At 31.8% G+C, this 27,446-nt stretch overlaps 1 protein-coding gene across 1 annotated transcript in view; it reads left to right on the top strand.

The window, feature by feature from the left end:
- Window positions 1-27,446, top strand: part of RIMS2 (regulating synaptic membrane exocytosis 2) — a 319,527-nt gene that overhangs the window by 132,214 nt on the left and 159,867 nt on the right. Inside the window, exon 16 of the mRNA XM_010863490.1 lies at window positions 25,398-25,498. Coding sequence (XP_010861792.1) covers window positions 25,398-25,498 — 101 coding nt within the window. The remainder of the gene's footprint in view (window positions 1-25,397; window positions 25,499-27,446) is intronic.

Raw genomic sequence — 27,446 nt, 5'->3', positions numbered from 1 at the left:
TCTACCAATATATAGAAAAGTTGAACCATTTTCAAAACAAGCTATTTCTACTTCTACACGCTGTCTTACTTCAGAAGGTAGCATATCATTCTTTTTTGGAACATCACAAACTCTACCAAATGGTGAAATTTGAAATAGCTTTTTAAATGACAAATGTATAGGATTTTAGAAAATTTGGTTTTAGAACCAACTCTTTATTGCTTGTGAAATCTTATATATTGATAGATTACCAAAAGTGCTCGTCATTCAAAATCAAGAAATATTGTATTATAAATGAGTTTATTATTTTCCCCAACATAGGGAAATTAGTCTGTTGTTTTTGTGTTAACCACAGATTAATTTTGACTAAGAAGACATCATTTCTTTGTTCTTTTAACTAAAGAGGATTTAACTAGAGTCTTGAAATTTATCAGAAAATTTATTCTTTAAAAAAGGCTTTTAAGATTTCTCTTTCCACTAACAGTTGATTTAAACATGGCGTCTTTATCCAGATTGTTTACTATTTGGGAATGCTATTTTGCATCTTTATCAGATTATTATCAATTAGAAAATCAGGGAGGTAAACTACATGCCAAAGTACAAATTAAATACTCTCAAAGCAAGAAGTTTATTTCCTGCTGATTTATGCTGGACCAGAGTAAAATGCCTTTACTAAATAGCATTTACATATTTCAGGTCTAGGAACTGAAAAACCCTTATGTTTAATGCAGTCAATTCTAGCAATATAAGTAAATAAAGATAGTAGTGTATTCAAAATCATCCATATTTGATGTTGCAATATAGCATTTTTTTTTCATTTTTGACAGTGCTTTTTATCTTCCTGATTATATTTTGCTTCAGTTCAGTTCAGTTCAGTTGCTCAGTCGTGTCCGATTCTTTGCGACCCCATGAATCGCAGCACGCCAGGCCTCCCTGTCCATCACCAACTCCTGGAGTTTACTCAGACTCACGTCCATCGAGTCAGTGATGCCATCCAGCCATCTCATCCTCTGTCGTCCCCTTCTCCTGCCCCCAATCCCTCTCAGCATCAGAGTCTTTTCCAATGAGTCAACTCTTCGCATGAGGTGGCCAAAGTACTGGAGTTTCAGCTTTAGCATCATTCCTTCCAAAGAAAGCCCAGGGCTGATCTCCTTAGCTTAATATAAAATAGGTTAGTATTTCATTCCAGTATTCCATTATTTATGGCCAAAGGTGAATAAGTACCAGAGGATCATTTACGGCATGGTGAAACCTCCTGGGGATTAAAATGTCCTTAGATGGTAACTGTCTACTTGACTTATAGCTTTAGAAACGTGAGTAAAAAGAAAAGCAAGTGTGTATACTTAAGTGTTTGTGAATGCTACTATGAGATTAAGATTGAAGAGTGACCAGTGAATCTTTTGAAACATGATCTACAAGGCCCAACGTGATCCGTACTCCCTCCACTTCCTTTTTCATTACCTCTTTAACCTCACGTTCTGTGATTTTCCATTTTCTCTTCACTGTACTCCAGCCAGGAGACCTCTGTGCTTTCCTAGAGCATATCAGACATTCTTCCACCTCAGGACATTTGCATGTGCTGTTCTTCTACCTGTAATGCCCTCCCTTAATAATCATAGGCATAACTCCCTTACTTCCTTAAGTTCCTCACTCAAAACCTTCCTTCTCAATCAGAATTTCCTTGACTAAGTATTCAAATTTGCATCACACCTTGCACAGTTCCCTTATTTCTTACCTACTTCATGTTTGTCTTCTTAGCACTTAGCAGTATCTAAGTCACAACATATTTTACTCATTTATCTTGTTTATACTTCATTTCTCCCACTAGAATATAAATTTTATGAGGCCATGGATTTTTGTCTTTTGTTGTTGCTGTTATATCACCAATGGCTAAACATGCCTGGATTATAGTAGGCGCTGAATAAATATTTTTTGAATGAATGAATGTTATATTATACTACAAATAATTCCAAATGATTTTAGATAAGCCAGATAATGCATATTCAATGATACCAACCTAATATTCATGTTTTATTAAGATACTAATTTTTATTAAGATAATATTCCATAGCACATGTATTTTTCTGTTGTTTAATGAAAGTACTAAATATGGTAGTAAATAAATCACCATTTTATCTTATTGTATATTAAATGTAACAGATTTTCTCTTGATTTGTATGAAAATCTCTGTATTTTAGTTCCATATAAACATTTCGTTCACCACACTAATGTTTAGCAAAATGTTTATTTATAACACAAATTAATATTATTCAATATTTATTAAAAAAACTTCATTTGATATATCACTGAAATCATTTTCTTCATACATTCAATAATCTTTTATTGAAAATAAAGTTTAGAATTTCCTGAAAGTAAACTTAAGTGCTTTGGATTTTGAAATCTATAAAAATTTTAAATGTCATATGTCTATATTTAAAACATTAACTGCATACTACTGAGAGTTTATGGAAGAATTTACAGGAAAAATAATTTTTTAAAATTAGATCCCTGAAGTATTTTTAGGTTTTTAGAACACAAATTATCTAACGTGTCTGGCAACTCTGATTATATTTTTTGATTTGTATTAGAAGTTACATGGGAAGACCAGCAGAAAAAGGTGAATGGTACATTAAGTGATGACAAACCATTGCCGACAAAGAAACACCAGTCTGAGCCAGGTTTGTCAGGATTTGGAAAACAGCTGAAAGCATGAGGCTATAAGCATTGCATTTCATGCTTTTTGAACATGTGTGTGCTGTTGTGCCTCGTTTTTCTCACTTTGGTGTGAACGTTAGAGAGTGTAGAGCTTGTTTAGATTAGAATGGTGAAAACAATTCAAGATTTATTTAGAAAACTAGTTATACATGTTTTGGAAAAAGCAATAATTTTATTATTAAGATTATTTCTTTAGGGAAACGGTGACTAACTTAAGCACAAATAATAACATATATTTGGTTGTTCAGACCCAAATGAAATGAAAAGTGCTTACATCCCTTTACAAGTTCTCTAGAAAGCTCAGTATATATATATTTTAAGTTTGTCTTTGTAGGCCATTCCTTATATTTAATTGCAAATGCTATCAAGGTATTATATCAATTGGTAATGATTTACTTACAACTTCTGGAGCTAAAATTATTGCAACCCAAACAAGACAGAATGATGGCATAGTATGTGAATTCAATAGTCTCTTCAAGCCATTAATTCTACCAGTAAATTGAAATGAAGTGATTTTATTTTCTTCTTTCTTTCTTCTCTTTTTCTGGGGAGATATGATTAAGTAGGAGAGGACAAAAACTTGAACCAGAAGCAAAAGAAAGAGATGCAAAGTGCAGAGACAAGTCAACTGAATAATCAACACTACTTTTAATCAGTAATTGGATGAGAGTACAATGAAAATTTCATTCAAAATTTAAGAATGCTAATGGTGTTTTATAATACTATCATCTTTAAAAATTATGTTTATAGTAACAAGGTTAATGTATTTTTACGCAGAAGTTCAGTTCGTGTTAAATCTCTGAAACCTGTAGTTTAAAATATGTCAATATAGGAACTTCCCTGCGGCCCAGTGTTTAGGACTCCGCCCGTTCACTTTCACTTTCACTCACTCCACAGAGGGTCTGGGTTCCATCCCTGGTAGGGAACTAAGATCCTGCAAGCCACAGATGTGGCTTAAAATAAAATATCAATATATAAATAAAACTAATTTATTAATAAGTATTCATTGCTATGTTGTTGTACACCTGACATTATGGTAAGCACTCAGTTCCTGGGGTAGACAAGAGAGATGCAGCAATTGCCCTCATAGAGCTTACATTCTGGCCATAATACATAAGTTAAAAATAATTATACTAAGGATTTAGTTGTTTTAATTGTGATAGTGCTATTAAAGAGAATAGGATGTTTTGAGAAGTGTTGTGTCACATAAGTCTGGCGGGCAAGGATAAAAATGTGTGCTGTGTTGTGTCCGACTCTTTGTGACTGCATAGACTGTAGCCCACCAAGCTTCTCTGTCCATGGAATTTTTTAGGTAAGAATACAAAGTGAGTTGCCATTTCCTCCTCCAGGGGATCTTCCCAACCCAGGGACAGAATCCTTGTCTCCTGCATTTCTGCATTGGCAGGCAGGTACTTTACCACTGAGCCACCCGGAAAGCCCATAAGGAAAAAATGCCTTTGTGCAAAAGGCTTAATCTGTGAATTCTCTGTTAGTGAAACAATTAAATTCTAAAAATAAAAAAAAAAAAAATCATATTGAGAATTTAAATATACTCATAAAGTTGTAAGAAAAATATCTTACACTTTTTTTCAAATCTTCAATTAAGAATCACTTGTTTCATCTAAGAATCACCAAAATATTGATATATGGCAGAGACCAATCACAGTATTGTAAATCATTATCCTTCAATTTAAAATAAATATGTAAATAATCAGTTTATTTGGAAAATAACAAGTAGCTTAATATATTTCAGAAGACTTTAAAAAATAAAGTATAAAATTGGTTTTATGTTATGATTTATATTATGATTTATGTTATAATTTTGTTATGATTTTTTAACAAACATTATTAGTGTAAAAATATCTTCTTGTTGTGTTGTGTGATATGATTATCCTTGGTCATAAACTATTATTTATTTCTCTTGCTTGCCATCATGAATACCCTTGTCACCATATATTATTTATGTAAATAAATTACATAAAAATCATGAAAATTTCATGATTAATTTCATATTAAAATCATGAAAAGATACAGTATTTGGCCAAATATATTTTTAAGCCTCACAAATGAAATTTCTTAAATTTCCTTTAGATATTTTTAATTTGTGTATTCTCATATATTGCATATATTTTTATTACTTAAGTCTTTAATTAAGTATAAGCTATGTATGCAGTAGAGAAAAATTAATGCAGTTAGAGTGCCTTAATGTCATGGTTTAAAATGTTTATAGATTTTCCTACCTTGGCAATTGTGCATTTTCCTATATACTGGGAAATTCCTGGGAATTCAAACCCTAAATGTCATGAGTAAGTATGCAATATGCTAAGGCATTAAATACTATGTTAAATTCTATTGTTCATAAATATTTTTGTTTCTAAAAGAAAGGTAGAATATGTTGAGAATATTTTTAATGATTGAAACTTTGGAATGATAGGATGGGTAGAAAACAGTGGGCTGATTATCAGGTGGGCCTAATTGCATTTCAATAGCCTGTTTATGAATTGGACTTCACAGAAGACCTCTTTGGATTCACTCTTTATATTTAAATATATCTACCATATTAATTATCAGTAATTATGATCAGTGTTTACTATATAATTTTTATTCATTAAAATCTAAGAGATCATCTTCCATTAATAGTCAAAGTTTTTTAATCAAAGGATTATTGTAGTAAACTTGTGGCATTAGAAAAAATTTGTAAAGGCTTGAACCCAAACCTGAGATGCATTGTTGGCTATGTATCAATCACATTTATTGTTATTTTTTTCTTTTGCTGTCTTACGAAAATTTAAACAAGAACAACACTAGGAATTTTGCATTTTAAGGATGTATACTAACAATTAAAACACTGCTTGAAAATTTTATTTTAAATATGACTATGGATCTGGAGTGCTAAATGGCATGATATAGACTAGAAAATGGGTTAACAAAACTTAGATGAACTTTAAGTAATATGGGTTAGTATCTGCTTCTTTAAATAAAAATACATCTCTGAACTAGGTTGTTCTGAGAGAAATATCAGCAAATGTGTGATTTATTTTCAGTATATCTAACTTAACTAACAGCAATATAGATGAAAATCCCTGGGAAAGATAATGACGTTTATTGAATTAGTATCTTTGATGTGATCATAAAATTCAAGAATTTTATAAATGATTTTAAAACCTAGGTTTTATGTTTAATCTTCAGAGTAAATCATTAAATATCTTCTTCATGTAGAATGTGTCGTAGATTTGGGGTAGGCCATAAAGTTAACAAACCATTCTTAATGCTAATCAAGGACACGCGAGCATGTAAAATCTGTTGTTTATTTTCTCAATAAACAATCCAATTCTAGACTAGAATACTATGCCTACAATAACATACTGTTTTTAAATGATGAAAACAAAGTTAATCTGTTGAAATGTATTATTTTCACTTTGTGAGTTATCTGTTCTTCTAGTAATTAGCATAATATATGGCAAAAGAGCATAGTTTTACATAAAATATTTTATCTCATATTTTACTTAAATTCAAAAGTAGTTAACTACAAAAGCTAACTTCAGTTATACTAATGAATGTTTTAGACTGATAAAATTTCTCTTTCTCCAGAATAAAAAACTCTTGGACTTAAATAGTTCAGAATCTACAATACTTTGAGATGTAATTATAAATGATTTCTGATACATGTGATGATTAATTGATAACTATAAAAAAAGATTGTCCACCTTGATTTGTCTTTTTCTAAGTGGAAGGTATGCTGTAGCTAGGAAAACCTACAATTGACTTAGCTACTTTTTGTATAATTACCGTGAAACGTGACAGTGCTACTTACCTTGCTGTATCTTATCTGGAAATAAGTGCTTACGATTTTCTGGAAAAGTGAGGGCAATGAAGCACTTTCCTGGGTGACTGTATGATGATACAATTTTTTGGAAATTGAGAATATTCAAAGTAACAAGTTATGTTTTACTACTTGCTATAACATTTTCTGTTCATAAGCCCCTGGTTTTAGCATTATATGATTTAATGTATTAACCTTTAATTTTTTCCAAAATAGAGTTTCCATATTGTACTTTTTATGGATCTGCAACTATGGTGAAGGCAGGGATTTTTTTTTACTCAGTTCAACCTTTGGAGTTATGCTTTATAAAATTTATCATGAGGCAAACTAAATATTCAAAAGTGCATTATGTTAGTGAATTTCATACTTAAAATTTTTCCTTGATTATTTTGATATTTGTGCTTTTGTTTTCTTTCATTCTTGAATACTCTAACCTTTCTTAAAAGTAGAAACAATATATTTCAGACTAAATCAATGTTTTAATTTAGTCTTTAATTAAATGCTAGTCTAATCCATCTTATCTGGGAAAAAGAATCAAGGTTGTATTCTTGGTTAGTATTAACAGGCTGGTAATTTCTAATTATTTCTGGATTGTTTTAGAATGAATATATTTTGGCAGGAGAACATGATATAAAACAAACTAAGTAGATATTTTATAGAATGCAAATCAACTGATGGGAATTTTAGAATTAAGTACTGCTGATACCTTCAGATGTAAATATAGCATTGTTAACAAGGATATTCTCCTGGAATAATGTGAGATTTCATGACTTATGAGTTTACTTGCTCTTTTAAAGTTGGTTCCATTTGCATTAAACATACAGATAAATTATAAGGCCAAGCCTGTACTTAAGTGACTTTCTTTTTTATGATAAGTAGCATGCTATAGTTTGGAAATCAATTATTTTAAACTCCTTCAAAAGTACTCTAAGCATGTTTTCCTTCTGCATTTAAAATTGCATTACAAGTAAGACTCTAAGGATAGAATCAGAAAAAAACTGGCACAGCTAGGAATAAGAAACAAGATAAATATTTTTGTTAACTTTAAAAATGTTAATATTTCAAAAGATCATGCTTCACTTATTCCAATAGGTAGGTAGAAACTTATGTAAATATTCAATAATCTGAAGGTTGTTGCAAAATTGTGGAAAGTAATAACTAGTTTAGAAAATAAATTTGAATCACTTAGATTGAGGAGTTTTTCAACAATATTTTTGTCACAGTAGGGAAATTTTAATTTGAAATCTGTAAACTTTGATAAACATTTTGATTTTTTATTCTAGGTCTTTCCTGATCTTTATATTGTTGAGATACCTACTAAGTAGATGCTTTGCTTAGGCTTTATTTTGAAAAATATCTCTGTTTCCCTCAAAAGAAACATTCTAAGGCTCCTATGACCTTTAAAAAACCCTCATGCGTGCATGCTTTGTCACTTCTGACTCTTTGCAACCCCATGGACTATAGCCCCCCAGGCTCTGCTATTCATAGAATTCATAGAGTGGGTTGCCATTTCCTCCTCCAGAAAAAAGCCCTCATACTTATTATTAACTTTTAATTACATGCAAGTTCTAATATACACTTGAAGTCTTAAGGCTGTAAGTGTATATTTTATCTATATCTGTATAGATCTATCTACTTAATCACAACCAGCTATGGTGTGACAGTAATAGATCCCTAAGAGAGGGTGTACTTTTACTGTCTTTAATCTCTCTAACTGGTTATTGGTTAAATGAAGTGTTAGAAAGATTTCTGATTAGACTTGCCATTAACAGCACTGAAGGTAGAATGTTTGTCACAAAGTAAGGATTAAAGGAAAAGTAGAGAGATAGGAAAAGTGAAGGGAGTACTTTTAGCTTCTTCAGGGTTCACAAAAGCCTGTAATTTATTATAATAATATATGTGAAATAAGTTTTTATAGCTATTGCCATTGAAATATGACACAGCTGTTTAAAGGATATAGAGTATAAGCATCTCTTTGCAAAAGTGGATATTCTAATACAAACAGTATATAATTAAAGCTATATCCACAAAGAAGACAGGAAAGCCAAACATTTAAAAAATATATTTGGTATAAATGAAAGCTATTCATTGAAATTTTATGATTTACATTAATATTCGGTTTTCTAATTAAAGTTAAGTGATATTTATGTAAGATTAAGATCTATTAAGATCTAAAGTGATCATGTTGACATAAGTAATGGAAAAATGATTTAATAGGCACTTTCAGTTCATAGTGAGGTCATTGTTAAAATCTTTCAATTTCATCCTTTTCTATAGTATAAATTTTGTAGTATTTTCTCAAAACAATGAAATTGTTGGTGCTAAGTATTACCATATTCTTCACAAGAGTAAAAAGCATTGGTGAATTACTTGCGTAGTTAGTTGTACCATGTACCTCTTTTTAAAAGCATCTAGTTAATACAATATAATAAAATATCCAGTTCAGGTGTTACCATGAAAAAAATTAGTTTTTTCTTAATTGACTTTTTATTTCACATGTTTTTATTGGGTCATATAGCATCTAGTAGAAAGAAAATTGATCTGTAGTCGGAGACCTGTGTTCTATTTCTGGTTCTGGCCTTGAGCTTATTTTATGACCTTGGGTAAGTCACTCAAAGTCTGTATGCTTCAGTTATTCTCTATAATAAATTAATAAATGGGTTAGAAAGAATTTTGAATGTTTTGAATCCATACCACATGAGAAATATTGCTTTAATGCCATTATAAAATACTCAAAATACAGGAAAATGCTAGATAGCAAAAGAAGCTCTACTTATTTATGTTGCTTTTATGTTTTCTGCAAAAAAAATAAAATATTTTCTTAGAGGTGGAATATACTTAGGCGGTTATTTTGTCCAATTCATACTAATTTCATTTTAACGTGTGTGTAAGCTGCTTTAATAGTGTGGTAAATATGTATGTAGGGAAGTTTTTACTGTAGGAAATGATGCAAAATATGATATTAATATATCTCAGCATTAACCCATTGTATTACTATAGCTCATATTTTCCTATTTTATCTACTTTGAGAAATGGGTGGACTGGGATGCAGAAGAAACTATGGTATATAGCATGATAATTTATGAGTGTATTTCAGAGGATAATACTTTTCTATTGGTCGATCCTATTGGCAAACTCTAGTTTGTATTATAATTGTGATGAGATTTACTGTCTACTTTTGATTGGATCAAAAGTGTACTTGCATAGTAATCAAAATGACATTAAGTTTCAAAATGTGTATTTTTTTTTCAGATCTCTAGAATTCATACCAGGATTTCTCTTCTCTCTTAAAACATAAAGCTTTGGTTACCTCAGTACTTCTTTCCTAGTGGAAAATTTTCATTTTCCAATATTCAGAAAGAGATAAATTTGTTATAGGAATGCTTTCTCTCAAGAGTTATAATTTCAGTATATCAATATTCCAAACATATTTTGATAAAACACGTTTTTCTATAAATCACTCAAAAACCATGATACAAGTATTGCAGAAATGAGTGTGGTGTTTTGATTTAAGAATTTGTATCACCTGATTTGAAGCTAAGAAAGTAATTAAAATAGGCCATTTTGATTTTGTGTTATAATGTTTATCTGTATCAGTCATACTAATACTAACTCTTTAATATCTTTGAAAAAAAATTTTCTTAGAATGCTCAGTTTACCGTACATTTCCTGCTTCAACACTGTATAAAATGTCTTCTGAACTTTTCCACTATCAATGGATGAAGAAGTGTTTCCTAAATACGTGCCATATTTGCTATAGGAGGTGTTGGATTTGGATGGGCAAATTTCTATTCGAACATCAGTGATCTGTTCTGTGATGTCTGTAAGAATTTTCTGAATAAATAAGCCTTATAAGGGAATATGATCAAAGAAAATTTATTGTAATTGAATATTAACTTGAATTATAATATTTAAATAAAGCCTTTTATTTCAGCTAGTCTGTTATAATGAGTTTTATTATATTTGTTACTGCAGGATATTTTTATAATAATATGTTGTACTGAAGTATTGTGAATTATTGCCCTAATGGTCATACTTTATTTTCATATATGTACTGACAAATTTAGGAAACTTGAAGGGCATAGAAATAAATTATTTTTATTGCTCTTTTTGAAGATTATTCAATTAAATCATTTCCTTTCAATGATAACTAAAAATTCTAAAAGCATTTTCACAGATCTGAAATGGGCTTAGTAATGTCTTAAACAATATGGCCTTACAAGTACTGTTGTTTTTACTAATGATATCTTTCTTCAGCATCACTGTTCAGGATTGGCTGTCCCTAAATAACTGTCAACATTTGAATCCTCTTTATTTCTATACTAACTTTACTTTTCTGATTCTGCTAATCCATAGTAGCTTAACCAGTTCACCATCAGTTCTTCCGTATTTTTTTTCTTTTAATATGGTATGTATTTGATTATGTCTTCCCTACAACTGTGCACAGGATTCTTTCTCAAAATGGTTTGAGGCCCTTTCCTTCAGTGTCACTTTTACCTTTTGAGTACATCCACTCACACCCGTCTCCTTTGTCTATGTCTGTCCATTACACGGTGTGATCACAGAAGACGTGGACGCCACAAGGAGAAGACATGCAGGTCTGTCTCTTCTACTGTTTTCTTTGCTATTTTTCATTTATCTAACTTGTCTTAGAAATTTTTTTTACTATATTTTACTTATTTTCTAATTTTTCATTCTTTTCCTATATTAACAAAATGTTAAATCTGCAGGCATTTTTATTTTAGGTAGTTGTATATTCATCTTTTAGCAGCAACTGCTCCAATTAGATGAATAAAATTAAATTATTGATTTTATGTCATAGAAGTATATATATACATTTTTTCCATAACTGGGTAACTAACTCCAGATTCAAATATATGTATGTTTATGTATAGTCAGGTAGGTTAAATTAACAAATTAATCATACTTCAATTTGTTTTAGGCTTAAAACTTATTTTAAAATTTTTAATACATAATTCTAAAAGTATTTTATTTCTATCTTGAGTTCAGCAGTGTGTTAGAACATGGAAAATCATTAAAGACCTAATACATGCCCTAAACAAGCTGTCAGTATCACAGAGGAGTTAAAATATGTGGGTAACATGCTATGTTGATGTGCTAAAATGGATGACTCAACAATATGTTCTACAAAGGTATAAAGTCAAATAAAATCTGATTCGAATAGATGGCCAGACAAAGTTTCGTGAAAAAAGTGAACATTTATTCAATACTCATTTATTGAGTACTTGCTGTGTGGTACTGTTCTAGGTGCTGGAAATCACAGGGCACACAAAATAGCCCCTTTCCTTGTGGACTTTTTCTAGTATGAGTCTAACAAATAAGCATAATAGTATTACAGATGCTATGAGAAATATATACATATAATTTATATGTATATGTAGACTACAGTGGAATCACAAAGGATAGTGTTATCATTTCCCCCTGAGAAGTGTGGGTATTAGTTCAAGAAAGGCTTCATGGAAGCAGTGATCCTTGAGTTGAATACTGAAAGCTAGGAATATGTTGACCTTATGTGTACAGAATATATCAGGCAGAGGAAACAATATGGTGGAATGGCTTCAGATTTGTTTAGACAAAAGTAGGCAGAGGAGGGTTTCTGAAGTTTTGTGTAAGTTACTGAAGCATATAAAGCAAGAGAGGGACACAATCAGATATTTGCTTCTAGAAAGACTACCTGGAGGCTTGGTAAAAAATGGACTGGAACTATATAAGCAGAAATACCATTTATGAGGATACTGCATAAATCAATTGAGAGATCAAAATTGGCTGAATTAAGGTACCAGTAGAGGCAGTTGATTCATGAGAAGTTATTTAAAGATGTAGAATCTATAAGACTTAGTTATCAATTGGACATTATTGTTGTAAGGAAAAGAAAAAAGTAAGATAATAATCTTGGGTGACTGAAATGTTTGGATAGGTGATGGTATGGTTTATCTTACAGGGAATATGAATTGAACAAAAATTTAGGGTGCAAAATAAAGAGTTCAGTTTGGGGATGGGTTAGTTTGAGGTTTCTCTGGAATATTCATCTAATATCTGTGTTTGGATATATGGGTCTGGAGCTCTGGAGAGAAGTCTGAGCTAAATTATTTCAATTATAGTATTCTAAGCATGAAAATGGTTCCTTTTTCATTTTGTTTATCTGGTTATTCTGAATATTGTTCATTGGTATGTATTATTTCAAATTTGCTCTTCAATTCTTATTATGTTTGCTTGGCATATGTACCATATTTTCAGTGCTATGAGCTTACATTTGACATTTTGTTCTACTTGTGTTGTATCCTAAAATGGTAAGAGAAGTAACATTCATTGTCGGGGAAGTTTGACAGAAGTGTATATGTGTTTACATCTAAATGTACATATAAACTGTTTTTGAAATTTCCCCAAGTTTTCAATTTATTACCAATCATTTTATTTACATATTTTATCCATTTTACAGATAGTTTCTATTCTTGGTTACATCCTGTTTTTAATGGACATAATATTATTAACAAAAATCTAAGACACAGGCACTCAAGATTGCTCAATCCTGGGGAGTTCCCTGGCAGTCCAGTAGTTAAGACTCTGCACTTTGACTGATAAGGGCACGATTTCAGTCCCTAGTGGAGGACCTAAGATCATGAAAGCCATGTGGCGTGGGGAAAAAAAATATTTTACAAGATTGATTAGTCATGGGAAAACGTAACTCTAGTTACTACAGTGAAATTTTACAGAAAATGTGAATCACTCAGTTCATAATGAGGCACATGATGTCAACTCTGTTTCAGTACTGTGTTAGACAGCTCAGATGTTATGAGAGACACGGTAACTTTGAGAAATACTTTCTGTAAGTTTAAGCTTAACATTTTATTAAGTAATATTGTGATTTTTAACCAAAAAGTCTCAAATGAAATATATGTATATAGACATATATAAAAACATCACATCATGTATGAAAACTACTACAGATAGAGTATAATACTTAGACTTAGTTCTTTAAAGCCTAGAAATATTCAACTATAAGGTAATAGAGTTAGGAAAGTTCTTGGAGCTTGAAACAAAAATACCCAAACATGGGATAAACGTGGTCTTGAGCATTTCTTCCTTGTGTGGGTAGTGTTGAAGAAACTGGAAAGATTATTAGATAGAAGTCAAGAGATTTAGTTTTAGTCCTATTCTTGCTAGTAAGCTGTGATTACAGACATAATTTAATGTCTTTGGGTTTCAGCTGTTTCATATTTAAAATGGGGGTTAGAATGCATTGTTTTTAAATTTAAAACTTAATCCTGATTGTAAGATGTTACTGCTAAATTTTCAAAATAGTTTTCATGCACTGTTAATACTATGATATTCAATTTTGCCTAGACCAGTTGGTCACTTTAATTCTCTTTCATAAAAGTATTGATATTGGGGGAATAGTGTTCCTGTAAGAAATAGTCTGAGAAGAAGTATTAGAGCAAAGTACTAGACTGCCTGATCAGTTTCACTACTTATTTGATATGTGATCCTGAGAAAGTTGCTATTAGATACCTCACCTATAAAACGGAGATAATAACATTACTATGTCAAAGTGCTTTCATAATGATGAAATTAGTTAATATACACTATGTAAAGCACCTAGAAACTGTCTGTTACATAGTAAGTACTATGTAAGTGAAACTGTTATTTTATTATTATATAACATATTAAAAAGCAATTTTTATTTTAGATCAACTGTATTGAAGCCCATGTATTTTGATGTGTAGACATTCTTTCTATGATATGATAGAATGATAGCATTAATTCTTTTTGTTGTATTCATTGCAAAAGTCTTATTACTAGTTTGTGGCTACCAGTTTAGGAGCTTGTTGTCATACAGACTTGCACATCAGGACTGCTGTACCAGAAATGAATTTTATCATTTCTGAGGCAAGAGAGTTGGACTGAAACAGCAAGAACATTGAACCCACATATCTCTGAATTCTAACCCAAGTCTGTCACTCACTAGCGATGTGACTTCGGGCTGCTTGCTTATACTTCCTATTAAGCAAAATGAACTGCATGTGATTAAGGACTTAATTATGTTTGATGAAAGCATAAAGAGTTTCTCTCTGGAGGGAGAATGCCTTTCTAAGAATAAAAGCAATGAAAAAATTTAAAAAGAGAGATTTGACTAAAATGTGTCAGGTATTAACTTCAAAATATCAAAATCAGCATAAACCAATTAAAAGGCAGACAACAAATTGTGAAACATATTTGCAGCAACTCAGTATAAAGAGCCTTAATATCTGAATCACTTTGAAACAAATAGTATCAATTGTAATATAAATTGTATATTCCAAAAAGCTCTAATAGAAAAATGGGCAAAAGACATATACAGAAATTTTACTAAACAGGAAATTCATTGATCAATAAATATATAAAAATATTTTATTTCTTTCATAACCACGAGGGAGAGTGTGGTAAAAGAGTGGTAGCATAGTTTAATGTAATCTTCCTAAAAGGCAGTTTTTTTCAGTATAAACCAAGAGCCTTAAGATTTTCATAGATTTTTACCTGGCAGAAATAGATTCAGAAAAAAGGCATATATTCAGATAACTTTCTTCCTCTTTGCTTATTTAAAGTTGTATGTTTAATATCTATAAAAAATATTGTAGTATAAATGGATTGGTATGAGCAGTAAATAGGTTTCATATAAAAGAGAATAAGTTAGCATGAATATATTAAGAGATAATTTCCAAGGGAATGTAAATTAGGTTATAGTTTAACTGGAGAGAAGAATGTTACTTGACAGATAATAGTTTCTTTTATCAGTCTGCTTGAAATGTTGAGGGCTGGGGTATGGGAAATGAGGGGAGGGATGAAGAAGGGAACTGATAATGGGAAAGCCAAAGTTTAATGGACAGCAAAATGACAATAAATAGAAATATTGGAGATGGTTAGATAGCATCACCAACTCAATGGACCTGAATTTGAGCACACTCCAGGAGTTGGTGATGGACAGGGAAGCCTGGTGTGCTGCAGTCCAAGGGGTCTCAAAGAGTCAGACGTGACTTAACTGAACAGCAACAACAATTGGATTAATCAATTATGTGACACAACTGACAGGAAGAACCTACTCGTAGGTTATAAGGTTGTGCTGAATGTAAAGGAGGTTGATAGGCCAATTCAAAGTATAGCAAAGAGAACCAGAAGGAATCTCTAAAAAGAAGATTACAGATTAAAAATTACCATATTGCAGTCTAAGGTTGGCTTGTAGGGAAATAGCCTGAAGAAGCATTGCCAAAAAAGGAAATTAGCCAAGAGGAGATGTAGCTAGAAAAGAAAAAGGAGACGTTTTTAAAGGGAGAACATTGGGAAAAGAGAAAAGAATTAAACGAGCTGAGAGTGGTGTGTTGAAAGAGAGAGTCATTTCATGACTAAATATTTCAGATTATAAGTTTTAGAAAACAGACCAAATCAGTTATCTTACAAATTTTCTAATTAAAAAAAAAAGTCCTACCACAAACCGCTGTGCTGATTGTTGTTTAGTTGCTAGGTTGTATCCACTCTGAGACAGTGTGAAGTGCAGCACACCAGGCCTCCCTGCCCTTCACCATCTCCCGGAGCTCGCTCAAACTCACGCCCATTGAGTCGGTGATGCCATCCAACCATCTCACCCTCTTATCACCCCCTTCTCCTCCTGCCTTCAGTCTTCCCCAGCATCAGGGTCTTTTCCAGTGAGTCGGCTATTCACATCAGGTGGCCAAAGTATTGGAGCTTCAGCTTCAGCATCAGTCCTTCCAATGAATATTCAGGGTTGATTTAGGATCCTCAGTGCAACTGATATTCCCATGTGTAATTTGGAAAGTTGAATGAAATTCAGTTTAGTCTCTAACATAGAGATTAACATAGGTTAATCTCTTCTGGTGCCTCTTCATTCTTTCTGAGAGTGATCTCACCTAACTTTAATTGTCTTTCTTCTCAGTACTAAACAGGAATATTTCGTAAAATGTCCCTATTCATGAAGGCATTTAAGATACATTTCTTTGAATAGTGTGTGACGTTACTCTGTATAGTCATTCTTGCACCATTGACCAATAATAATCATTATTAGCACCTTTGGAGAAAGAATACAGCTTGATGTCCAAGCATGGGTACTATTTAAAATCTACATATCTAAATATTTCAATCAAGGGCATATAGATTTAGGTGTTATTAATTTCCAAACTAATATACATAAGAAAAATTACATAGGTCTCTTTTCCAGCATAGGTCTTATCCCAGTTTTTATATGATGGACACTTTTATATGTTTATGATTCTTAAATTAACACAATATTTCTAAGTATATTTAAATTTCTATATGTTTCTAAGCAAACAAATGTAAAGATGTATTTAAATTTCTTTATTATACTCCTTTCAAGCCTTCTGTGCTATCCTTCGATATATGTGAATGGATGTAGTTGAAGTATATTTTAAGGATATGTTAATTAGGCTCCAGATGTCAGACACAGTGTGGTCTATGATAATTATGTCATACCAAAACACAGTAAGATGGGGACAAGACATACTCATGGTAGTGTTATGACTTTACTACCCTGTGGGTTATCTCATCTATAATGTAGATTTTAGCTCTAATGAAAAGTCAGAACATTCCAAAGTGCTTAACACGTATAAGGTATACCTTATTAGCCTAATGAATCTGACTCGTGTTTTTATCATTTATCAGTGGTTATTATACTTTTTGTTAAAAGCAATTGTAATGATAATCATTACATTCCTTCTTTGAGGGACTTACATTTTAAAATTTAGTTTATCCTCTAAAATATATCTTGTGTTTTCAAAGATAAAGGAATTGACTAACAAGTTTAAAGTAACTAAGTTATTAGATTACTAACATTTCCCCCTAAACATGTCAATGTACACTGTAGAAAATGTTACATTTTAGCTAGTCTGAAAGATGCTTCTAGATTAGATTGCCCTTATGATCTTTTTATTTTCTGTACAAAATTTTTGGTTTAATGAGCTTTTCAATTCTCTCTCTCTTTCCCAGCCTCCCTCCCTCCCCCTTTTTTGCCTTTCTCCTTCCCCCCTTTATTCCTTCATCTCATTCCTCTCCCTGCTACTACACACACACACACACACACACACACACACACACACACACACACACAGATTCAGTAAAGGAAATTTTAATGAATGCAATGCCAGGGCAAAGAGAGCAAGAATTTTTAGAATACTTTACATTTTCTACATTGATGAAATAGGTATTACAATATAAAAGAACAAGCACTTAAATATTATTTGACTTCAGAATTAACCAGTCAGAGAGCTATATAGCTGAAAGGATCGTAAAGACTATCTGATCCAAAATTATTTATTTTACAGATGGTGAACTTTATGCCCAGAAAGGTGAAATGAAGTGCTGACAGTTATAAGGCTTGAGAAATTAAGTCTTGAACCCTAGCCTTGGCTCTTAACTTTTAAACTAGTGCTGTTTTTAAGATTTTCTTCAATCCCATATAACACAAACAAACTCGTTACCCTAAATCCGGGTCGTTCCAAGCCTTATCAACACTGTGGTGATTACCTCCACTGAACTCTCCATGGTCAAAACCCTGATCTACCCTGATTCCAAGCACATCCTGATTTTACACGTTGAAGCATAAAATGGTGCTAAAATCCAAGTCCTCTGAATAATAAAATCTCAGTAAGTCTGTTCACTGAATTTAGATGTTGAAAATAGACATACTGTATTTCCTGAGCTCACTAGACCACTCCTTATCACATATGTCCTAAAGTGGTTTGAATATCAGTTTCTTTTGACTACAGTGAAAGGAGTCTTTGAAATTTGTCTAGAGCATCTCCTCTGAAGTATCATTTAATGAATATGGTAGACAGTTAATAGAGAAACAGCATACAGATACACAGTAACAGGTAACCTAAATATCTAACACAGATCTTTAAAGTTGAGAACATAATTCAAGAGACGATAGCCCATAACTGTGAACCTCACAGTAGAACAACGATTGTATAAGTTTCTAGGATTCTTATGTTTCATTTAATTCCATATGTTACTTTTAGGCACTTATGAAGTTCAGTTTTCCTTCATTTCTAGGAGCCAAGATCATTTTATAAGTAAATGCAATATAAGCAAAACCAAATCATACTTTCTTTTATTGCAAATGTGTTACTTCCTAGTGACAACAGTGGAGAAATCCTCAAAATTGATTGACTTGGAAATAACTGTTTCTCAAAACTCATGTTAAGATTATGTTTGTTTACACTTCAAAATAGAATGCTTCCATTTGCCCCAGTACTAGTACAGAATAATTAGGTACGTAATTTATAATTTTTCACAGTATTTATTTCCAAATCTTTTCTCAGTTTAACTTGTTCCAATATTTCTTAATTCTCTGCATTACATTTATTTTAGTAAATAATTTGGCTAATAAAAGTGTACTTTTTATGAGGCTCTAGTATAAATGTTTTAATTTAAAAAATGAGAAAATTCATTACAGACAAGTGATTATGAAGAAATCATTTTAAAGTGAACTTAAGTTTTTGTTGAACAGTTTCTTGGTCCTACACTTGAAAAAAACATGGAAAATTTAAGAACATGCCAAATCACTTTTTGTATTAATATACATAAAAGTTGGAAGGATGTGCACTTGATTACATTTGGAAGTATATCTTATTTTGTACCACTTTTAATCAGTACACCCACATACTTTTATTTAACAGAAGTGTATGTCCCTAAGATAAATAATTAATGATTGCACATTTGCATTTTAAAAATTACTTAATATTTATTTCCAAAACACTTTATCAAATCATGACAAAATATTTTCAAACTGAATAATTTGTCTTTGTTCACATAAATATTATATTTTGTGTGTTTTTAAATAATATTTTTTTCTGTATATTGTATGATCATTGTGGATACTTTATAAACTATATATTAACACAAATAAGCCAAAAGCGCTTATACTAACTTCTGGTAACCAATGATAACTGATAAGTACTCTGATGTGTAAATCTTAAATCTTTTTCACTCCATCTCTTTGTCTTTTGTGTCAGTTATGTGCATATATATTTTCATGAGTGTATGTTTTTTAAAATTACTAACTATAGTACAATATCCATCATTTAAGATTTCATAATATCTTTTATATAATTTATATAGGTGAAGGGATGTACGCACTATTCACATAATTTTTTGTGAATGTATAATATTCTGTAGACATGCCATAAATGCATGTACTTATTCCCCTGTTTTGAACATTTGGAGTTTCTTTTCCCCAGTCTTTAAAATTATCAAACAATAGTGCAATGAAGATGTATGTATATCTTTGTACATTGATTTATTTCTTTAAGAAAGATCCTGGGAAGTGAAATTTCAGGTTCAAAAATGTAAGGAGCTTGCTTTTAATATTTATACATAAGGTACTTTGGAAAACACTCATATAAATGACCATGAATTTTTTTGTCAACAGCTAGTTTATTACTATCAATCTAAAATGTATTTTTTTCTGTTACTAGATTATTGAAAAAGTCCTTAAAATATTCAATAAAATTAAAGAGAATACTTTCTTTTTGAATTGCACCTCCTTTGAAAATAAAATTATAACATGACAAAATATTACATATTCTTATTTATCTCATGAGTCATTTTAACAATTTCTATTCTTACTCCTCTGACTTTTGAAAAACATCATTAAGTTGTTTTTATAGTCTGCCTACTGAATCTAGAAAATAAATACGCCAATAGCTGTGCTTTTTCTTGTGTCATTGTTACCTCAGAGTGAGAAAACAGCTGCATGCACTGATTATATCTTTTTTTATTGTTCTTAATTTGGTACATGCCTAAATGGTAATTGCAGCATTTAGAGAGTCCATGAATTTGGCCTTTTTAACTTTGTTCATCTGAAATATGTTGTTTCTATCACTGTCATCATTGTTGTCTGTAAGCTACTTTTGTTTGGCTGTTCCTCTTCCACACTATTGGTATTTAAATGGTCTTTGACTCCCATGGGGTTTTCCAGGTGGAGCTAGTGGTAAAGAACCTGCCTGCCCTTCTTTGTTTCTGTTTGTATTTCATTTTTTGCTTCCCTTCTTCCTTGTTGATTTCATTTATTCCTAACCAGATTTTAATGTCTCATAATAAAATATGAATTGAAAATTGAAAAAAAAAAAAAGAACCTGCCTGCCAATGCAGGAGACATAAGAGATGCGTGTTCAATCCCTGGGTCAGAAGATCCCCTGGAGGAGGATGTGGCAACCCACTCCAGTATTCTTGCCTAGAGAATCCCCATGGACAGAGGAGCTTGGCAGGCTATAGTTCATAGGGTCACAAAGAGTCAGACATCACTAAAGTGACTTAGCACAGCACAGCACAGACTTCCTTGATGTTGTAATCATAGGTTCTCTAATTTATTTTCTTGGTTTTTCTTTCTTTGAGCTTTGCTGTTGGACTTAAAAGAGTTTCCCCTCTTAAGATCCCCAGATTTAAGTATTTTATTTAAGAATACATGATGGGTCCCTGAGTCAGCAGTCCTGCAATATTCTGACCACTACTTAGCTTAATTATGAATTGCTGTATTGCCAGACTTACGTCCTTACTTCAAAGAAGTATGATGTGTGAGGCTGCTTTGGGACACCAACAGCTGTGTGTGTGTGCCTGCACACTTGGAAAAGCAAATTTAAAACTATTGTTTGCACTGCACTGCAGAAATCACTGGGCTTCCCTTGTAGCTCAGTTGGTAAAGAATTTGCCTGCAGTGCAGGAGACCCAGGTTCAATCCCTGGATTGGGAAGATCCCCTGGAGAAGGAAATGGCAACCCACTCCAGTATCCTTGCCTGGAAAATCTCATGGACAGAGGCACCTCGTGGGGTGCAGTCCATGGGGTCACAAAGAGTCAGGCACGACTGAGCAACTAACACTTAACTTATAGAAATCACTGAAGAGGTACTGTAAATATAGAAACCTAAGCAACCACTGTCTTGCTGCTGGTTAATCTGGTCATATTCAATACATCACTGATTACAAAATCCACCTATAACTTTAACTTTTTAAACTTAATTGCCATACCAATATTATAAATATGACTTTTTAACTTTTTGGGAAAATACAATTTTTTTAAGTTAAAAGTAACCACAACAATTAGTTTACTGGTTTAAGAATAAGTACACTTCTTAGATGGCTTATATTATTAAGACATTGAAACAAGAAGTATTTTCTCAGTGTACTTAATAATTTATAACCAAGAATTTGAGACAATTTGAATATTACTGTGTAATATCTTTAATAATTTTTAATAAATAGAAACATATGCAAACTTTTGTTGAATTGGGTTTGTCCAGGAAGACTGATAGTCTTATTAACCTTTTAATCTACTTTTGTTATAATTTGAAAATATATTGGTATTTGATTTGATATTGAACATTATAATGACTAAGTTTTTTAGTGTACTTAAATTACAAAATCATATCAAACCACTAAGATGTCTTCTGCAAATAAGCATAGTGTCATCACATATAAGAATGTGACTCAATGATTACTAGATAAATTTACCTTCTAAACTTATGAACCAGCCTTTCCCAAAATGTATTTTTGAGACTATTTCAGCAAGATATTTCTTGATAATAGGTGGGAAAGTGAGATATCTGCAATCAAATGATTAGTCATTATTACAGAATATTCAGGACCTTATATATGCAAATTTTAGGGTAGATTTGAAGGAGAGAAAGGAAATGGAGAGAAATCTGCCTTATCACGTTAATTTAATTTTAATGTACTTTGGAGAGTACAGCCTTGGACATTAAAGTTGAGAAATTACATATTCTATTCCCTAACCAGATAGTAAGCGACTCTTCTACTTGCATGCGTGCATGTGTGCTAAGTCGCTTCAGTCACGTCTGACTCTTTGCAGTCCCATGGACTGTAGCCTGCCAGGTTCCTCTGTATGTGGGATTCTCCAGGCAAGAATACTGGAGTGGGTTGCCATGCCCCCTCCAGGGGATCTTCTCAACCCAAAGATCAAACCAGTGACTCTTATGTCTCCTGCATTGGCAAATGGATTCTTTACCACTAGCACCAGCTGAGAATTCCTCTACTTGCATAGATTCCTCCATATGGTTTTTCATTTATGGGAAAAAGAAAAAATACTGAGTTTGATTGAAAAAATACTGGTATTTAAAACAATGATTTCTGAATTATTTCCCATAGCGAAAATGAACAACAAAAAATTATCTTGTTGATGAAGAATCCCTTATAGTAGTTCTCTTTACTCAGGATACTTTCTTCTCTAAGGATATTATTATCTGTGGAGTGTTTTCTTTAAGAAAATAGCTTGATAAAAATGTAGAAAAGAAGTGGAAGACTTCAAATACTATTGGAGAGAGGCACTGTTTTTCTTACAGACTAGGTTCCTGGGAGAATTTTAAGTTAAAAGTATACTTACCCAAGTTTGTTTACTGCATATTCACTAAGATGGTCCCTTGAGATTTCGTTGGTTAAGACTCTAACAAAGTAAAAATAAACAAATTATGTAAATAAATAAATACCAGAGCCTAGCCAGAAAAAAAGGAATAAAAGGAAAGAGACTCTAACGAATTTTTCCAATTTAAGGACTATACAGATGATGATTGGAAAGATTTGTTTGAGATTAGAATTTAGTTGATACATTTAAATGTTTGTATTACTCTCTCTATTTGCATCTTTGTTTTCTTTTAGTGAAAACAGATTAATATCCTTCTTAGATTCCCTCAGTGATCTGTTAAATGTATATGATATTCCATAAACCTGATTCTACAAAATCTTCAAACCATTACTAAGGAAAAAAGCTCTTCATCGCAAAATTACCAAAATGCTTCAATGCAGGGTTCAGCAAGCTGTGGCCATGGACCAAATTCAGCCCATTGCCTATTTTGTAAATGAAGTTTTATTGGAATATACACATACATTTTGTGTATATAAAATATATATGTTGTCTACATCTGCATTCATATTACAGTGTCAGAGGTGCAGCAGAGACCACATGGTCTGCAAAGTCTAAGATGTTTACTGTTGAGCTCTTTACAGAAAAAGCTTCCCAACACCTGTCAGTATATATCCCATAATTATCCAGTAATCAGGAAGGATTTACTGTCGTGTCATAGGAGGTTGATGTCCAGAAAGTAGTCTTGATATTAGAAAATGCATATATGTATATGTGTATATATATGTGTGTATATATATTTCTATATATGTGTATAAAATGTGTTTAAACTTTGTCTATTGTTGCTATTTATATTTAAAATACTATTTTGCCACTATAATGTCAAAAAACTTCAAAGAACCTTCCCAAATACTTACAGCTAGTATTTTTTTAGCACACAATTTTTTGAAGCTCGGATGGCTTTTTCATTCCCTTGACTTTGGAGAAATAAACATATTTATCTGAGACTATCTCTTGAGGTACAAACAATTCCAATATTGTATTTTAATAAATAATAGACATTTATACCTGACCATATTTAACACATATCATGGAAGCACTCACTTCATTTTGTGTATCACTCAATTTATATTAATATATTTTTATTCCCCATTTTATAATTTGGTACAGAATAACTCAGATCATTATTAAAATTTGACTCACACTGATTAGATGACTTCAATTTGCACTTTTACTTAGAGGTCATGTAATCTAAACTCTGTACATTCTTTTAGTCAAGATTTTCTTAATCCTTTTTGAAACATTTTCTTCCCTTTGTATGTTAGTTTAGTTATCAGTTTTTACTTACAAATTTTGCTTGCAATTATCAAATATACAGTGAGGTTTTTTCCAGGATGAGTATTAAAATGCCTATTTTTGAATAGTCACAATATGGTCCATATGTCTTTAGTACAGTTTTACAATTATGATCTTAAGCAAGGAGTGTGTGTATGTTTACAGTCTTACCTAGACTCAGTGTTTGTGAATTTACCTAGCAACATTTTATTGGAGAAAACCACTTGAACCTACTAAACTATGATTATTTTTCCCAGTTTGTAGATTTGTAGCATACAACTGAGATTTTGTTTTTCCATTATGCATATTAATGAGAAATGTTTTTTCATTTCTCATGTTTGCTTTTTCATGTTTGCTAAGATTTGTTCACTGAATTTAGTTCTTATTCTAACCAAAGTTTTTAAAAACCCTCTTGATATCTATAGTTGATGTGTTTTGAGGAAGCACCTTTTACAGACAGCATTAGTCTCATCTTGTAATAAGCTTACCATCTCAAATTTTCTCCTCACATTCTTTTTTCCCCTGAAATGATTTCAGTAATACTTTGTGCCTATATTGGCATGGTTTGTTTTCAAGAGTATTACTCCAAGTGCTTCTTTCTTCATTCTAGCTCTAGAAAATCCATGTTCCAAAGATCTTGATAGCTACATTCACGTAGATGCTGGAACAACCTGCTTTGATACATCAGCTGGTTTTTTGATAACTTAAAATGCAATTGTACAATCGTGTTTGAAACTATTAGACTTGCAGCCTATTTCCAGTAAATAATTTCAATCTTGATGCATTAATTACAGACCAAAAATCTTATAAAATTACTGTTATCATGTTTATGTGCTGTCAAATATATTCTCCTGGACATACATTTACCAGAAAGTATTATCTATCTAATAAAGATATGTTCTCTTCTGTTTAAAAGTTTTTACTCTTTATTCAGATTTAATTATTTTACATATTTAATAATCCTGCTTTTATTCACCAAATTGCATACTTAAATAAATCTTAAAAATAATACATTTAATTTGTACTACTACCTTGAGTGAAAGTGGTATATCAGCCTACCATTTTTTTTTTTTGGTACATCCTGTAAGTAGGGCTCAGAAATAAGAACTGAACATTAATTTTATGGGTTTTTTTCTACTCGATAGGTGCTATGGATATAGAGGAGAGAAATCGCCAAATGAAAATTAACAAATACAAACAGGTAGCCGGATCAGATCCCAGACTGGAACAAGATTACCATGCAAAGGCAAGACATTTTTCTTTTTAAAAGTTGTGAAATAATCAATCATATGAAACCGTTAGATTCTCAAACTGCTGAAGGCAGATCAGTCAGAAACGAACATATAGTGCAATGGCCCCATGATATTATTAAATGCTAAAATTTATAATGTGTTTGTATACCAACTTTTAGGTAAAGATTTGCCTTAATTTTTGAAAAAAATCATTGTATAATATAGGAGGTTAAGGAAATGGAACTCTTAAATGATCTAAAGAACAAATCTTTTAGAAATTTTCATTTTATAAAACCTACAAAGGCCCTAACACCCTCTAAAATGTATAGGAAGAACTTCTATTTTCATCTTATGGTTTTCCTACATATAGAGGTTATTATTTATAGTATTTTAATTCGATCTGATTTTTAATAAGTTTTTGAAACAAAATACATACTCATGGGATGTTGTAAGGAATTCAACAAGTTTTTTAGTGAGAATCTTTTTGAACCACTTTTTGGTAATAAATTAAGGTATGAAATCTCCCAAGATAGGAAAAAAAGTATTCTTTTTATTGTTCGTGTTCTTCATTGCCTTTATATTTTCAAAACATTTTTAGGTTTATCATATTATTCATTCCCAAAGTCATGAAAAGACTTTGCTCTAATGTACCTATTTAAGATTTAACAAAAAGATGAAACTAGCAAAGCTTATTCATAACATTTAGTTATTATGTACTCTCATAATTACAGTCATGTAATATTTGTGGTCTATTTATCTGTGTACTAGGGAAAAACAGTTTGGATTTTTCTGTACTTGGGTCTGTTTTATCCTTACCTTCTGAAAGTTCAGTTTCTCTCAATTATACCCCATTCTTCAGTAAAAATAATATTTATTAAGTAAAGCATAACTGACTATGCTGGATATGTGTATATGGTAGGCAGCACACATTTTTAGTTTCTCTATTATATGACCTAGAGGAGACAGATATTCTTACATCAGCATCATGTTCCAAACCAGCGATCTCTTTTCCAAATTACATGAATATTGACCCATGTGGTGAATACAGGATTATTCATCACAGCGTTCTGTCGTCCTGGAAATGGCACAGGCCTAAAGCCAAGAGAAAGGTAAATTTAAGACCAACAAAAAATAGCCTTGCCTTTGCTTTGCAGGCCCTAAACTTCTAAAAATTTTCCTCTAAAATGAAAATATGAATAACTTCAAATAGGTTCGGTAAATTTCATAGAAAATAGATTTGTAATGATACAACATTTCAGATACATCTCTAACCTTTTGAGCTTGATATCAGAACTGATTTCTATGCTTTCCAGGTACTTTAAAAAATATATCTGTCTAGGGCTAAATCGGAGAAGGCAATGGCAACCCACTCCAGCAGTCTTGCCTGGAAAATCCCATGGACGGAGGAGCCTGGTAGGCTGCAGTCCATGGGGTCGCTAAGAGTCGGACACGACTGAGCGACTTCACTTTCACTTTTCACTTTCATGCATTGGAGAAGGAAATGGCAACCCACTCCAGTGTTCTTGCCTGGAGAATCCCAGGGACGGGGGAGCCTGGTGGGCTGCCGTCTATGGGGTCGCACAGAGTCAAACATGACTGAAGTGACTTAGCAGCAGCAGCAGCAGCAGCAGGGCTAAATAGGCATAATCTCTTGTGGCATCTGCTATGCCTAATCTCTCATTTATTCATCTTGTATAATCTAAAAATCAGGCATGAAGTCCTGATAAAATAGGATATTAAAGCTTCCATAAACATAGCATAACACATTTGTTTCATTTGTTTGTTTATATCCCACTGTACTTCAGGAAGGAATGTAGGTGATTTTTAAAATACATATAATACTATTGTCAATGAAGAAATGAGTATCAAGGGAAAATGAAGTCAAGACACAACAAGGTAATACCAGAAGTAAAGCTTGTGAACAAAATGCATAGTGTAAGATGCTTTATGCCTGCTACATGT

Source organism: Bison bison, unplaced genomic scaffold (genome assembly GCF_000754665.1).
Source record: "Bison bison bison isolate TAMUID 2011002044 unplaced genomic scaffold, Bison_UMD1.0 scf7180017864491, whole genome shotgun sequence".
Taxonomy (NCBI): domain Eukaryota; kingdom Metazoa; phylum Chordata; class Mammalia; order Artiodactyla; family Bovidae; genus Bison; species Bison bison.
This window is presented reverse-complemented; position numbering and strand designations above follow the sequence as displayed.